This window comes from Natator depressus, chromosome 1 (assembly GCF_965152275.1).
Source record: "Natator depressus isolate rNatDep1 chromosome 1, rNatDep2.hap1, whole genome shotgun sequence".
In the NCBI taxonomy this organism is placed as follows: Eukaryota; Metazoa; Chordata; order Testudines; family Cheloniidae; genus Natator; species Natator depressus.
The window spans coordinates 287858086-287874614 of NC_134234.1; the positions used below are offsets into that span (position 1 = coordinate 287858086).

General features: G+C 42.2%; 1 protein-coding gene across 6 annotated transcripts in view; it reads right to left on the reverse strand.

The window, feature by feature from the left end:
• Window positions 1-16529, reverse strand: part of USP15 (ubiquitin specific peptidase 15) — a 128651-nt gene that overhangs the window by 16729 nt on the left and 95393 nt on the right. For all 6 annotated transcript variants that reach the window (XM_074942142.1, XM_074942143.1, XM_074942141.1 and 3 more), the window contains 4 exons: window positions 8854-9027; window positions 4772-4930; window positions 3784-4008; window positions 102-185 (listed from right to left, as the gene is read on the reverse strand). In XM_074942142.1, coding sequence (XP_074798243.1) covers window positions 102-185; window positions 3784-4008; window positions 4772-4930; window positions 8854-8943 — 558 coding nt within the window. In that variant the 5' untranslated portion in view covers window positions 8944-9027. The remainder of the gene's footprint in view (window positions 1-101; window positions 186-3783; window positions 4009-4771; window positions 4931-8853; window positions 9028-16529) is intronic.

Genomic DNA, 16529 nt, shown 5'->3' on the forward strand with positions numbered 1-16529 from the left:
TAAGTCACTCTTAAATTGTTTTAAAAACACTGAAAATATTTAACATTGGGCTATAAGTGATAGCAATGATTATATAAATGATTACCTCAGCAATGTCTTACCTTATCTGCAGCAACACCAGACAAAGTTGACAGTGCTGTGCAAAGGTCCAGTATATTTCCAATTTTCGGAACTACTACTTTGTACTAAAAAAAAAAGTGATAATTTTTCACTCTTAAAGGACTGAAGCCGCTTGAGAAAAGTTGTCATACGTCCACAGTTTGTGTACAGTCTTAGTGTGCGTCTTTACATTCTTATTTAGATTCTCATTATATATGGAATTTATAACCTACCATGTAACAGATTTACTCATTACGTTGATTTGTTACTGCAAATACATTTTGGACATCCACAGTTTTATTAGTCTAAAAGTGAGCATACTAATAGTACATATAATACTCTACAATGTGCTATTTCATGTGAGGCCACTTCTTTCCCATACAAAAAACCAACAGTGAAATGTATTTAGACACAGGGTAATAATTTTCAAAAACACCTATACCCCATTTTCAAAAGTGACTTAGGCCTGGTCTATACTACAAAGTTAGGTCAAAGTAATCCGCCTTGCCTTGACCTATTTATGCATAAGTCTACACTCAAATTTGTCTCTGGAAAACATAAGCAACCCGTTATGGTGACACAGTTAAACCACCTCCCCAAATGACTTTGAGCCATAGTCAAAAGAACGACCATATTGGCTCAGACCCAAGTTCCATCTAGCCCTGTAGCCTGTCTTCCAACAGTGGCCAGTGCCAGGTGCCCCAGAGGGAATGAACAGAACAGGTAATCATCAAGTGATCCATCCCCTGTTGCCTATTCCCATCTTCTGGCAAACAGAGGGTAGGGACTTCATTAACGTTTAGTCGACCTACTAAGGTCAATGCAGTGTAAGTGCAGACACTGCATGACCTATGTCAACTCTAACAGTTCTCCAGCAGCTGTTCCAACAAGGCTGTTCTCTGCAACACTGACTGTTCTGGTCACAATTGTGAATTCCACTGCCCCGGAGTCTCCTGTGTATTTCTGAAATGCCTTTTCCTGATTGCCCACCATGGCAAGCACACCTAGCAGCTCTCCCTTGTGTGCAGCTGACTAACCGACCACATCAGCTCCATGTACTAGACATGCTCCTGCCTAGAGAGACAGGAGATATTGGATCTCCTGTGCCCGTGGGCAGAAGAAGCTGTGCAGGCACAACTACAGACCAATCATACAAACGTGGACATCTACGAGCAGATTGCACAGGGGATGCAGGAGAAGGGGTACGAAAGGGATCAGTAACAGTGCTGCATGAAAGCAAAGGAACTGTGACAGGCATACGAGGCCAAGAAGGCAAGGGGTGAGGGTGAGGGTGAGGGTATCCAGCTATGCCACAAGCCAGGACCTGTCAAGACTCCACCACAGCCTAGACAGTCCCAACAGTTACGCATGGATGAGCCCGATGAAGGGGAAGGAATCTTGTGTAAGTGCGTGCATGTGTTTTTCCTTACAGTGTTTAAATGTAAAGAGGTGCCCAGCCCAACTCTTAAGTTAATAGGACACAGGTATCGATTTTTCATTGTTTTACTTGTACGAGAAACAGTAGCAGCGCAATGAACAGAAATAGTGTTATCTGCTTTTCATATCCTGGTAGGATAAGGTTGAGGGGACATGCAGAGCAATGTTGTTTATGCACACAGGGATGTCCCTTGTATCCTCCTGAGAGAGCCAGATGAAACTTTCATGGAGATATGCAGCAATCCTCCCCCTGGATTTTTTTTTTTTTTTTCAAATTCCATTAAGTACAAAGGAAAAAGAAGTCAAGTCAATCCAAGCATGGTCACACGGTGTTAACAACTATTATAACAACACTGAAGTTAGATGTTCTAGATACTACTCAAGGTTTCAGAAAAAACTGGTAGGAACAACAAGCAGGTGAAATTTTTCTTTAACTATGGTAAGAACTCCGAAGATGATTATTTTTAATTCTTGGCAATCTTTCTCACTGTAGGCTTGCCAGTGCTTTTTCAAAGACTAAAAATGCAACTTTTTAACTTGCCAAATGGATTGCTGTTTTGTGTGAAGACAGACATTATTTTGCAGCACTTTCAACCTGGGGAAGTGATTGAACTTTGGGTTCCTGCATGGAGATGCAGAACACTGATCAGATGACCAAAACAAAGATTTAATATTAAGCTCTTCAGGATTGTGTCCAGAAACATGTCTGTCTGCACATGCATAGTTTGTCCCAAGAAGATTTCAGACGGACATTTCTTAGCACTTATGTGCAGCAAAGAGACACAAGAGTAACTAGAAATAGACAATTATCTCATGAGTTAATTTCCAAATGAAAAAAAAAATTCATATCCAACCATGAGGCTCAACCTGTCTCTTCAACTTCTCCTGAAAGTCACACTATTACCTTAAACTCAATGCACCTAAACTCCACTCCTGCTTTTTTCCTCCCTCTGTGCTACACTATTCTCCATTTACTACTAAAGTTACTATCTTCTCTGGTTTCAGAGTAGCAGGCGTGTTAGTCTGTATTCGCAAAAAGAAAAGGAGTACTTGTGGCACCTTGGAGACTAACAAATTTATTTGAGCATAAGCTTTCGTGAGATGCAGCCGATGAAGTGCGCTGTAGCTCACAAAAGCTTACGCTCAAATAAATTTGTTAGTCTCCAAGGTGCCACAAGTACTCCTTTTCTTTTTACTATCTTCTCTATTACTCAGTTGTGTAACTGCTATCTTCGACTCCTCTTTCCCTTGACCCATCCAACCAGATTATGTCCAAACCTTGACTTTTCCCCCCCTCCACAAGCCAACCTTCTTTCTGCTCCTGCAGCCGAAACTCTCATCGTGTTCTTGTCTCCCACCTCACTTACTGTACCTGCCTCCTTTCTGGCCTCTTTAACATGCACATTGCCCCCTTCAGTCCAAAAAACATTGCTGCTAAAGTAACTCGGTTCTGGCGTTGTCACTCTTCTCTCCCATCTTCCACTGTTCCCCTGCCTCTACTACACCAGGTTCAAGTATTCAAGGGCTTTCACAACTCAGCCCCTTCCTATTTAACCACCCTTACATATCTCCTACAATCTCTTCCACCAACTACAGTCTGTGAATCTCAATGTCTGCTTCTCCCACAATAGTCTATGGGCTCTGTTCCAAGTCACTCCTTTCGCATCTAATTCCCTCTTGAATTGGCCCACAAGACCACCCTTTCCACATTCAAATATTTTCTGAAGATCCTTTGATGACTACAGAATATTTGCTGACTAATAATGGAAAGCTGAGGGCAACTGGGCATAGTTTACATATTTAATAAAAAATAAAAATCTGTATCAAGAACTCACTTTACTAGTGCATTGTACTCCACCGAACTTTTGATGTTTGTCATTTTAGACTTGGGGCAGGGACTGTGCATTTCTTTATGTTTGCATAGCAAGTAGCTTATTTTGACAATATTGGAAACAAACAAATAATAATAATAAAGAACACAGCCTGGATTTAAAAGATTAGGGGAAATTAATATAGTAGTAAAATAAATGATCAATATCTTCTTTGAAATTGAGTAGAGTTATAGTAAAATGTGAATTTTACAAAGTTTCCTCATTAATAAATAACAGAGATGAAAGTCAAAAAACCGTACCATCCTGACAAATTTAATTTGTCAGATTTACTGCCTGTTCTGTCAAGTGTTAAAAACATGAACAGAAAAAAAGATTAACACCACAGACGTTTTACGTAAACAAAAATATTTCTTACCTGCATAGGTTTAGTAAGTGGATCCATTCTAACTAAATAAACTTCCAAAGTGCGTTCTTTTTTCATGGGTAATGGAAGTGTCAAGTAACAAAAGGGATCAAAGGTTACAGAAATCTTTGCACATTCAGGGCAAACAAGGGTGGATTTAAAAAGACCATGAAATATATCTACAATGATGGAATCATTTCTTTTTAAATGGTTCTCCCAGGCTTCCTCAGCAACCACCTACAATTAAAATAGAACTTGGGTTATAGCAAAAAAACCCACACTAAGGAAATGCATGTTATGTATTACTGATACAAGTCGTTAATATGAGACTATCCATTACATGGATTAAATTTACAAAAAAAAAAGTCTGACCCCAAGGACTGCACACGGGCTGACTACAGCAATGACACCTCACTTGTTAAGGGGATTGTGAGAGTTAAACACTTGTTAGGATAGAGACTCAGAAATCAGCTCCAATGGATGTTTGATCTATTTGGCTGAGTAACTGGACAAAAAGGAAGTTGAAGACAAAAATCCCCATCTGAAGTAGCCCAGGGTTAGTGTGTATAATGATGCTCTACAGACAAGCAACTTAGGGCTGTGGAGTTTCCCTAGTTAGGAGTATGGATGAGAGAGGCAGGAAACAGGAACTGACAAGTATGCTGAAAGTAAGAGACTGCAAGACCAGGGGTCCAAAATGCACCTGCTTTTCTTGGTGTGTTGGATGGAGTCTCTGCAAGTGGAATTATCTCTGTATAGCCTTGATGCTCTTTTTGCTATCTCTTTTCAAAGTAAACAGGAATTGTGTACATGTGAATAAATGAGACTACAAAATATCTTGAGTCTTTGTATCCATTAAATTCTCTTCCACTAAATTCTCTGCCACTAAGCAGCCCCCCGAAATGTTAATGCTTGACAAAGGGGCAAAAATATCTTACAACATACTGTAGCATTAAGTAATGAACTAAAACACAAAGAAAACCAATACTAAGAACATTACCTTGTCTGGCCTTCCATCTGCATCCTTTAATTGAATATAAGGCTTTTTCCTAATCCGATTCAAATCTTCATGTAAACCATCTAAAAGAAAAGCTAGAAGTTCTTGACAGTCTTGTTGCTGATATCCAGAAAACTGAGGTGCAAATCGTCCCACTTGTGTCTAAAGAGCATATGAGAAAATTTTCAGTTTGGGAGATTTAATGTTTGATTTTGTGTAAACTAATAAATAGTCAGGGGCTACCAGCACGTAACAATGCTTAGAAATCAATGATTGCATCTGGTACCTTGTGTTTTCAAGAATGGCTGCCACTCAGGGGCCATAGCAAGGAATATTACATAGCTGAACATGCTTGCATGGAGCTTTGGGAGGAGCTCTTGGAGAGGAAGGATGTTTTTGTGGTTAAAAAACACTGCACTGGTACGCAGGAGGTCTGGGTTCTATTCCCAACTATACTACAGATTACTCCTTAGACTAGTCACTTAACACCTCTCTGTAACTCAGTGTCCCCATTTGTAAAGGGGAGCATTGTAAGGATAAATTCTTAAATGTTTGTGAGACATTCAGATACTATATGGAAAGTGCCATAGTAGTAAACACTATAATGAAAAAATAGGTGTGCAGGCTGCTATGTTAGTACAAGAGAAGCAGGCTAAAGCTCGTCAAACCAGTTGAACGAGGAAGAAGGGTCAAGGAGGATATTTTTTTCAGAAAAGATTTGGGGCTGGCAAACAATGGCAGATCAATCACTGCTAACGAGGGAGCCTGGAGCCAGAGTGCCACCCCAAGAGTAGGGAAGTGGTGGTATGGCCGGCAAAGGGGCATGTCCATGATGGAAGGCGGAAGTAGAAATGATGCAAGGATTCAGCACCTCCTCCCCTCAGTCTCTACAGGCAGGGCACTAATGGAGCTCTGGCCACAGTTTAATCCTGCCCTCGCTGGGTAAACATTATTTGCTTTCTGGGTGGTGAAACAGCCCCACGGTGCAATGCCCTCCTACTGCTGAGGACAGCTATCACCAGTGGGGGGTTAATCTAGTGCAGTAAATATGAAAAGGAAAAAAAAAACCCTCTCGCAATCCCCCACAAATGTAAACGATAGAATAGAAAAAAAAGACTATAACTGACAGACATATGCAAGAGACAAAACACTGTAAGAAGAAAATTATAAGGTAAAAATATTAATGAAAGGAAAATAACATGGAAGCAGAAAAATATATGGTAGAGAAGTAAGTGACCAGAAGACAACAACATTAGTATCCTTATTAACAATAACCAAAAGCTAACAAAGATCTGGGATATAAAAATACAGTATCAAATTAAAGAAAGAGGAAATTATAGCACAGTAAAATGAATCAGTGGTGTCCTATTTAAAATTATGAACAGTCCACATTACTTTTTAAAGGGAAGCATAATACAGGAAATATTTCGTACATGGTCTTAAGTTTCTAAATTATTCAAATAAGCATACAGAAAAAAAGTCTTATTCTTGTAAAAGAGCCCAGGAAAATTACATAACTTCTGACTAGACTATAGAAAAAACATTTTGAGAGCATGTTAAAGTCAAGATGAAACAGCCCGAAAATCAGTCAAGGGAAAGATGTAGCACTACAGAAATGACGCTAGAACTAACATTTTGAATTAACATATATAATGAATACAAAGCACAGCAAAAAGAGTAACTAGATTTTTGGGGGGGGATTTTTCTTAAGAAAGTAAATAGTTGACTGAAAAATTGTTATGATGTGTGCAGAGTTGTTGTAGCTGCGTTGGTCCCAGGATATTAGAGAAACAAGGGAGGTCAGATAATATTGGACTTTTTAAAGAGAGGCATCTGGGAGAGGGAGAATTTTCAAAAGCTTGTCTCACCAACAGAAGTTGGTCCAATAAAAGATATTACCTCACCCACCTTGTTGCTCTAAATTGTTAAGAGGCAGTCAACTGAATGGACCGCTAGCTCACTGTTTCAAAACTCAATTTTTAAAATTATTTGTAGGGCTGTCAATAGAATACCATTTATTTAAATATTTTTGGATGTTTTCTACATTTTCAAATATATTATTTCAATTACAACACAGAATACAAAGTGTACAGTGCTTACTTTATATTTATTTTTGTAAAAAAATAAAAGAAATAAAAGAAACAGTATTTTTCAATTCTAATACAGAGGTGGGCAAACTACGGCCTGCAGGCCAGATCTGGCCCATCAGGGCTTTGGATCCTGCCTGCGTGATTGCCACCCCTGTGGTGCTGCGAGGTTAAGGCAGGCGCCACTCCCAGAAGCGGCTGGCACCACGTCCCTGTGGCCTCTGGGGGAGCAGGAGGGGGCAGAGGGCTCCACACGCTGCCCTTGCCTGCAGGCACCGCCCCACGCAGCTCCCACTGGCTGGGAACGGGGAACCACAAGCCTGCCTTAGCCCTGCTGCACGCCACTGCCACCCCAGAGCCGCTCAAGGTAAGCGGCGCCAGCCCGGAGCCTGCATCCCAACCCCCTGCCCTGAGCCCCTGCCGCACCCCTCCTGTACATCAACCTCCTGCCCTGAGCGCCCAACCCCCTGCCCTGAGCCCCCTCCCACACTCAGCACCCCAACCCCCTGCCCTGAGCCCCCTCGTACAGGCTGCACCCTTCCTGTGCCCCTACCCCTTGCCTTGAGCCCCTTCCTGCACACCACACCCCCTCCCACATCGCCTCCCGCACCCCAACCTCCTGCCCCAGCCCTACATTCATGGCCCTGCATGCAATTTCTCTACCCAGCTGTGGCCCTCAGGCCAAAAAGTTTGTCCACCCCTGACCTAATACAAGTACTGTCGTGCAATCTCTTTATCGTGAAAGTTGAACTTACAAATGTAGAATTATCTACAAAAAAAACATGCATTCAGAAACAAAATGTAAAATTTTAGAGCCTGCAAGTCCATTCAGTCCTATTTCTTGTTCAGTCAATCGCTCAGACAAACAAGTTTGTTTACATGTGCAGGAAATAATGCTTGCCACTACTTGTTTATGATGTCACCTTAAAGTGAGAACAGGCATTCGCATGGCACTGTTCTAGCCTGCGTCACAGGATATTTATGTGCCAGATGAGCTAAAGATTCGTATGTCCCTTCATTCTTCAACCACCATTCCAGAGGACATGCATCCATGCTGATGATGGGTTCTGCTCGATAACTAGCCAAAGCAGTGTGGCCTGATGCAGGTTCATTTTTATTATCCGAGTCAGATGCCACCAGCAGAAGGTTGATTTTCTTTTTTGGTGGTTTGGGCTCTGTAGTTTCTGCATCGGAACTTAAAAGAATGTTGCTCTTTTAAGACTTCTGAAAGCATGCTCCACACCCTGTCCCTCTCAGATTTTGGAAGGCACTTCAGATTCTTAGACCTTGGGTCGAGAGCTGTAGCTATCTTTAGAAATCTCACATTGGTACCTTCTTTGTATATGGTCAAATTTGCAGTGAAAGTGTTCTTAAAATGAACATGTGCTGGGTCATCGTCTGAGACTGCTATAACATGAAATATATGGCAGAATGCGGGTAAAACAGAGCAGGGGACATACAATTACAAGGAGTTCAGTCACAAATTTATTTAACGCATTTTTTTTTAAATGAGCATCATCAGCATGGAAGCATGTCCTCTGGAGTTTTGTTTTTGAGTGCAGTTATGTAACAAAAAAAATCTACATTTATAAGTTGCACTTTCACGACAAAAAGACTGCACTACAATACTTGTATGAGGTGAACTGAAAAATACTATTTTTTATCGTTTTTACAGTGCAAAGATTTGTAATAAAAAATAATGTACACTGATTTCAATTACAACACCGAATACAATACATATGAAAACGTAGAAAAAACATCTAAAATATTTAATAAATTTCAACTGGTATTCTATAGTTTAACAGTGCAATTAAAACTGTGATTAATCACAATTAATTTTTTTAATCATGATTAATTTTTTTGAGTTAATAGTGAGTTAACTGTGATTGACAGCCCTAATTATTTGTTATATGTTTTATACATTTCATATACTTCAGCTGCGAAAACAAATTCACTGTATACATTCAAACTCAAAATTATAATTTAAGTAATACCAACCTTAAATGCTCTTGGTGTGACGTAGCTGTATTTTCCTGACCATATTTGCTTGATGAGCTCTGCATAAGCTTTTGCTATTTCACCTCGCATTCCTAAAGGATTGTCAAAATTTAGCTCATCCTGATATTTGTCATTTAGGAAGTATTCTGTTAGTGGAGGTGTGTTGCTCAGACACTGTGAATGGAAATATTAAATACTTAAAATAAAAAGGGTGATTTTAATTAGCTTTGCAAAAAATGCTCAATCTTTGTTAAAGTAGCCATTTTTCTGTAAGTCAAATAAAATAAATATTTGCCTGTTAATAACTGAACTATAATACCTGCAGGAAAGAAATTACAACATTCTGTAGAAGCAGTAATTACGATAGGTATTGCAGCCATATGCAGTGTATTTAGGGATCACGTATTACATTTATGAATGTTGTATGTATCATTGTGGGTCAGGGATTGTACGCAAATCCAAGGTGGGAGGGGTAGCACAGCTCCCCCAGGAATAACAGTGGGGAGAGATTACTCAAGTCCCTGAGTTTGTAAACAGCTCCAGAGAAGTACTTCCCTCTAGAGTGGTGTTCATATATTGGGGTTAGGGCAGTCCCAGAGGAAAGGCAAAGGTACAAAGGAAGAACTTGGCATAGAACAGTTGAGTTTAAAAAGACTCAGAGCATTCTTTCCAACTGACATGAACTTTTGCCCAAGGCGGGAGCCAAGCCCTTGCCAGAAGGGTTGGAAGCTTTTTAACTTGCCAAGGCCTTGGGCAATTTCTGGTACGTTTAGTGAGAGGGTAAGCCCTTTTATGTTTATTTATTTATTTTCTATATGCTTTATGTCCTGAATAGATGTACTCTGCTGAAAACGAGCTGTGTGGTAACTTGTAACCGTTGCCATACACTGTTCACAGCCCTTGGAGAGAGAGAGCAGAGTTTAGGTGCTGTCTACAGTCAAACTGGCTTGCTAGGGATATCAAAGTGCACTGCAGGGGACTGTGGCCTAAAATCCTTTCTGGAGAAAGAAGGGACAGAGATTCCTGTCCAGGGAGATGTAGGCTAAAGTCCTGAAACCCCAACTGGCATTCCCAGAGCAGACCATGGAGAAGGTCAAAGGTACAGTTACTCCAAAATTGATAGTAATACTACTACTAAGAAGTAAAATATCTAAAATTTCTACCCAACAAATGTAATGGTTTTATACCAAGCCTAGTTGCTACAGTGGCAGTTGTCATTACTGGCACTACCATGAGGGATGGCTTTTGAAAAGTTTCACCGACAGAATGCAGCATACACTTCAAATGCCCCAAGAACAAGCCACAATAGAGATTAAATATTGTGTTTCAAAGTTGAGAGTCTACCTTCCACCAACCGTGGGAAAAGACATTGTTTACAAGTATTTACTACAGCTTGTTTAAGAACTTGGAAGACTAATAAACTGGCTTCTCCTGGTCGAAGCATCAAAGTTACAGGAGTGATAAGAAAATATGGTTATTTACGTGGATGAACATGTCAAAATATCAAATACTAGTAACAGCAATGGACTGATATTCTATCTTTTCCTGACAGAGCCAATCAAATTCAAACCTAAAGACAATTTCTCATCTAACAACATTCAGTGAAAAGTGCAGTGACCTTCCACAGTAATTCTCAGTGGATGGTTAGATCAGCTTCCTTTAATGGCTTAACTTTTAAATGCTAGCATTGTATTTATAACCTGTTTGGGTTCTGTGCTTCCTTTAATGGTTACTTGTTGGCCACCACCAGTGGCACTGGCCACTAAGCAGAGACATCTCTGGGCTGATTTACAAAACCTATTCTGCTTCAGTGGGATTTGTATCAGGTCTTAATGCCATCCTGGAAACCTTATAAACTACAGAATAGAGATAATACAGAAAGCCATCCATAATAATGCCTTCTGATGCTGTTTATTACACAGACAGCTAAAACAGTTCTCCAAAGGCCTTAGCTTGTCTGATGAAACCTTTTATTTGTTCTCTGAACAAGTCTGCATTCTTGGGTTAGCATTTAAAGGGAATCCTTTCATGAGAACTACTGAAAAACCATTTATAACATCTTGGAAAATTCAGCATGACTTTTCCCTTCAACTCAGACTTTGTCATCATCCAGTTTTTACACCATTTTCTCATGCAGCTTTACTTAAAACAAAAACTATCAGCTTGCCTTCTCTGCTCCCTTAAAGATGTCCCCCATATCACATACTCCCATTTGCTATGCCACACAAACACACACGGACTGGATGGAGTTCCTCCACTACACAGTACAAGGGTCTTCTGCATTCTCCTTCTCCAAGCAAGAGGGGGTTCTAGGAACAGGCAGCTCTTTTTCCCTCCCATCCTCCTCCTGGTAAGGCTAAAGGGAGTGACTGAGTACAGCTGGGTCCTCTTCCTCTTACTTGTTTACAACCTCCTTCGGAAGCTAACTGAAGATGATGGGGAGGATTGAAAGGGGGAGAAGCACAGCATCAGTTTCACCACTTAGAAGGGGAGAGAAAGAATTTTTTTTTTTTTTATCACCATCAAACTTCTCTCCCCTTTTTAGGCGAATTATTCTTGTCTACGGTGAGTAGACAAGAGCACAAGCCTATAGAAAAACCTCATGCATGTGATTTCACATTCACATGCGCATGTCACATTCGTCCCCCTCCCCCACAACATTTTTTTGCATGGGCTGTAAGTCCTGCAGAGAAATACTTTCAATAGGCAAAAATACAGTTTCCATTAGAATTGATTTCTAAAAGATTCATACAAATATACTAGTTAACAGTGTTGCTTTAAATTGAATTTGGTCTGTAAGTAATTATAATTAAAATTACCAAAAAGTATTCAAATGTAACGTAACATTTAGTAATATGAATAGGTGATCAGAAAAAAAAATGTGATGGCCTTATTTTTTGAAAGTTTTAATCTGACCATGTGACCTTACCCTGACCTACTGTAGCTCCCAACGTAGCAACATCAATCTCTATGTTTCACTAAAAATGAAAACCAAAACATATACCCTTGGTTACTGTAAAACCTCAAACCTATATAATACACATGGGTTTCTGTCTTTGTCAGAATACCTATTCAGACTGGTCTGAGTAGAGCCACAGATTTGCTGCAGATTATTTTTCTCTTTTCTTTACAACCATTTCAATGCTCCAATACAACAAGACACAAACTGTGGGATTGGAACACATGGCATTTATCTGATAAAACGTATGTCTACACTGCGATTAAAAACCTGTGGCTGACCTGTGCCAGACTCAGGTTTCTGGGGCTTGGGCTAAAGAGCTGTTTAATTGCAACACAGATGATTGGGCTTGCGCTGGCACCCTGGTAGATGCGAGGGTCCCAGAATTCGGGCTGCAGCCTGAGTATCTACATGGTAGTTAAATAGCCCCTTAGACTGAGTCAGCTGGCACAGGCCAGCTGCGGGTGTCTAACTGCAGTGTAGACATACCCAAAGTAAGTACTTCTGAAATACAGAGCTGTCACCTCTTCTATAATCTCAGATGTCACCACTTAGAAGACAGCTATGAAAGCTGGGGGAAACTATTTCACTTTGTCTACATGTTGAGAGAGACTAAACAATTTTTATGAAAATGTTCAGTTCTTGAAGAGATTATAGACAGGAGTTAAATCAGCAGGACTTCAGACGGCAAATTCAGATGTGTCCTGCAGATAATTAGGAGGAAGTCTACCATCCAGTTGTTGTCCCATTTGACCTGATGAGAAGATTATGCACTAGGGAACATTTCTGCTTGGGGCCTGGCGAATATTTGTGAGGGCCCGGTAGCAAGGTTGAAGCAAGTGGGCGTGGGCGTGGTTGTCTCTGCTTATAGCCCTGCCTTCCTTCCAGCCAAGACCTGGACTGGCCACTGAGGTCTGAAGTGTTTCCTTGAAGGTGCTGGAGCACAGAGGTCCAGGGACTTGAGGGTGGCTCTAGAATCCTTCAGACCATGGAGCTTTGCATCCATCTGCTCTGAGAAGAGGGAAACTCCCTCGAACCGAAGGTCCAGAAGGGACTGTTGAACCTCAAAGATAGGCCTGAGGACTGGCACCAGGAGCGTCTTTGCATGACTACCGCTGATGCCATAGTTCTGGCAGCTGCATCCATGGTGTCAAGGGCAGCTTGCAGGGAAGCCCTGGCTATAGCCTTCCCTTCCTCCACCAAAGCGGAGAATTTCTGTTTCGACTCCTGGGGCAGCGAGTTTTTCAATTTTGAAATGGATCCCAGATGTTAGAGTCATACCTCCCAAGCAATGCCTACTCGCTGGAGATGCAGAGGGGCAAACCACAAGTAGAATAAACTTTTCTACCAAAAAGGTCTAGTTTCTTTGAGTCCTTTGCCTTGGGGGGTCACACCTTGCAGCCCCTGCCTGTCTCTTTCGTTGGCCGCAAAGACCACAAAGAGACCCAGGAGGGGGATGGGAATATAAGTACTCATACCACATGGTGGGAACAAAGTACTTCTTCTCTGCCCTTTGAAGTGGGAGGCATCTGCCATAAGGTTTTGATTGAACCGATACTGGCCTCATTGAGGGGTAGGGCCACCCTCAACAGGGCCACTGCGGCCAAGGTGTTGACCAGGCTGTGGGAGGAGTCTTTCAGTACCTCCACTTCCAGCCCTAGGTTTGAGGCCACTCTCTTCAATAGATCCTTTGAATAGTGAGCTTTGAAGTCTTCTTGAGGTGTCGAGCCACCCATACCTGACACTGCCTTCTCTCGGGAGGAGATGGTCTGCACTAGCACGGGGCCCTCCTCCTCTTCTTCTGCACTGACCAGATCCTGTAGTTCCAGGTCTTGAGTATCGGTACCAGGCTCAGTACTGGTTTCCAGGTTGGATGCTGGTCAGTGTGACAGAGGAGCTCTTCCCTCGGAAACCACCGAGCAGAGGAGTGGCTTCCGTTAACAAAAGGCCAATTCAAGACTCTCAACCTGGGACATCTTAATATCTTTAAAGTCATTAGCAAAGTCAGTTACAGCAAAAGAATCACTAAAAAAAGCACTGATTAAGAAAATAGTAATGAAAATTAGAACACAGCTTTTTTTGGTTAGGAACTCTGTGAGGCACTAAAATATTTACAGAAATAAGATGGGTACAGAAGTAGTTAGTTTAGGTTACAAGACATACACTGTGTAGTGCTCCAAAAGCAAGTATCTTGCTTTCTCACAGATTACATTTTCAGGATTTGATGTCATGACAAGTAAGTGGAAATGTTACAAACTTGGGCTTTAGAAGAGGGAGTAAAGACTACAAGAGGCCTGAAAGGAACAGACTGATTCCTTCAAAAGCAGACACTGATTGGAACCAAATGTCCTCCCAACTTCCTTCAGTTGTTGGAAAAGGAACCTGACCCACAACAGTTTTAGAGAAGGTGAGGCAACATGCATTTGTCCAAAATGCTGAAGTATTATCTAGAATTTATTCTAGATTTCTAATCAGAAACTGGAAAGAGTTCAGTTAGGTTTTTAAGGAAAAAAATAGTATGTTCAGGAGTATTTTCAAGTAGATCTTGTTTCACCTCATCCGATTCTGGCTCACAGGTCAGACTCCAAGGTTTAATACGAGTTAGTCCAAGACTAGGTGTTTTAAGCTAACAATACTGCTGAATACATATTGCTGCTCTCGAAAGGAAAAACAGGTCATGACAGTGCAAATAACATGATGCTCACTGAAATTCTGTAGCTCTTGATGTCAACACACCTAAATCTTATAGCAGCATCACAGGACAAAAAACCAACCAACCAAACAAACAAAAAAAAAACAACACAAAAGCAAAACCTTTCTGAAGTAAGGTTTACCTGTCTACATGGAGCTTTGGCAAATAAATAATCACACAGAATTTTATTTACCAATCCTGTGTTTCTTTAGAGGACTCAGTCCCAAGGATACAAGTGATCTGCCACCGCTGATGCTCCCAAAATACCAAGTGACATAGAAGAATCAAAGATTGCTGTTTATCCTATGTTAATATCTCCACGCCTCCAGAGGGAAAAAAAAAACTTCTGTGGAGAGCTACACAATCTTTTGTTTTTTTAACAACTAGAAGAATGAAAGATTCTTCAGTCATTAATTGCTCAAAGCCAAGACATGGTTAATACAGGACTATGGCTAATGCATATTTTTGCTCCTGAATGACAGAACTGGTAGACTACCTGGATACTGGAGCCACAAATATTGAAGATATTTCTTACAGTCAGCGGTAGCAGACAGCTAATGGTAGAAAAGGCTCAGCCCTTCCAAATGCAAGCCCATCTGCCCACCAGATCAGCAGGCATAGCTCTGCATCCTGTGGTGCCAGAGCCAGCTTAGCACTGAGCTGCCTGACTGCCGAGCAGAAGGACAAACAGGGAGAGTCCCCAGAGCACTGCAGCGGGATGAGGTGAATCTATGGGGCCCCATAGTGATGCTGCAGGCAGAGTCCATCTTGAGCACAATCAGCATGCAGCAAGCCAGCCCCAGCCCCATCCCTGGTGCAGTTGCAATGACTCCATTCCTGTGAGGGGAGCTGGGGTTAGTGCCAGCGAGGGAGAGAGGGAAGAAGTGAGACGGAGGTGGAAGACGGAGCCAGACACAGCCAACTGTGGCCACTGGCACTGCCACACAGCTCCCTGCACTCCCAGCCCCCCCACCCCATGGAGCTCCACAATCCCCTTATCACAGAACCCCAAATAACTCCCTCTCCCACAGACTCCTACCCAACCCCCAAATAACCCATCTTCCCAGCCCCTGCTTAAACCCATCAAACTCCAATAACTCATCTCCAAACACACCCAACCTCTTTGCACCCTCCAAATAAACCCACAGCCACCACCCCTTATATAAACCCAAACCCCACAGAACCTCCTCCTGCCACAGCCCCCCACTGATCTGACCTCTCCACCATCCCAACTCCCATCTCCCCAAATGTGCCCATAAAACATCACCTGCCAACCCCCTGCCACCGCTCACCATCCCAAGTCCCATTCCCCAACAAACCCACCTCTTAAAACCTCCTCTATAGTCCCCACCACCCCTTAAACCACTTCCCTTGCCCAACCTCCCTCTTCTCCCGATGCCCACCCATACTTACTCCCGCAGTGCCCTTCTGCTGCCCTCCCAACACAGAAATCCATATACCTTATAAATCACCCCAAATCCTGGCTGCACCCACCCCTCTCCCTTCTTCAATGGCTCCAGTTCCCTATGGCTCATCTGGAACCCTCCACCCTCCAATCCCTTGAGCCCTGGTATCAGCATCTTTTCTTCACTTTGGAGTGTTATGTGGGGCTGGTGATCCTTCCCCCCCATCCCTTACCCTGTTGGGGAGGTGAGATGGCTAGTCCCCCATCATTCGGAGCCTGCCACAGCAAGTCTGAAAGTGGCAAGAACCAATGAACCAGAGCGTGGAGCTGGGTCCAACAGCAGCTGCTACTGCTGGATGAGTGTGTGGTTGGCTCATTTTCCTTCTACCCTTCCACCATGGGCTCTTCCCTCCACACCAGGCTGGGACAGAAACTGCAACACCCCCTCACCCCAGAGAGCAGGATCTGACAGTTTTACTCAGCCTCCTGAAAGAATGTTTTCACCAGCGGTCCATGATTACACCACTTGACTAGGAGATGAAATTGGTATATACACACACTAATACAACTTAAACACTGTCATGGCTAGCAGGTTTAAAATGCAACCTTTTGGTATCTGT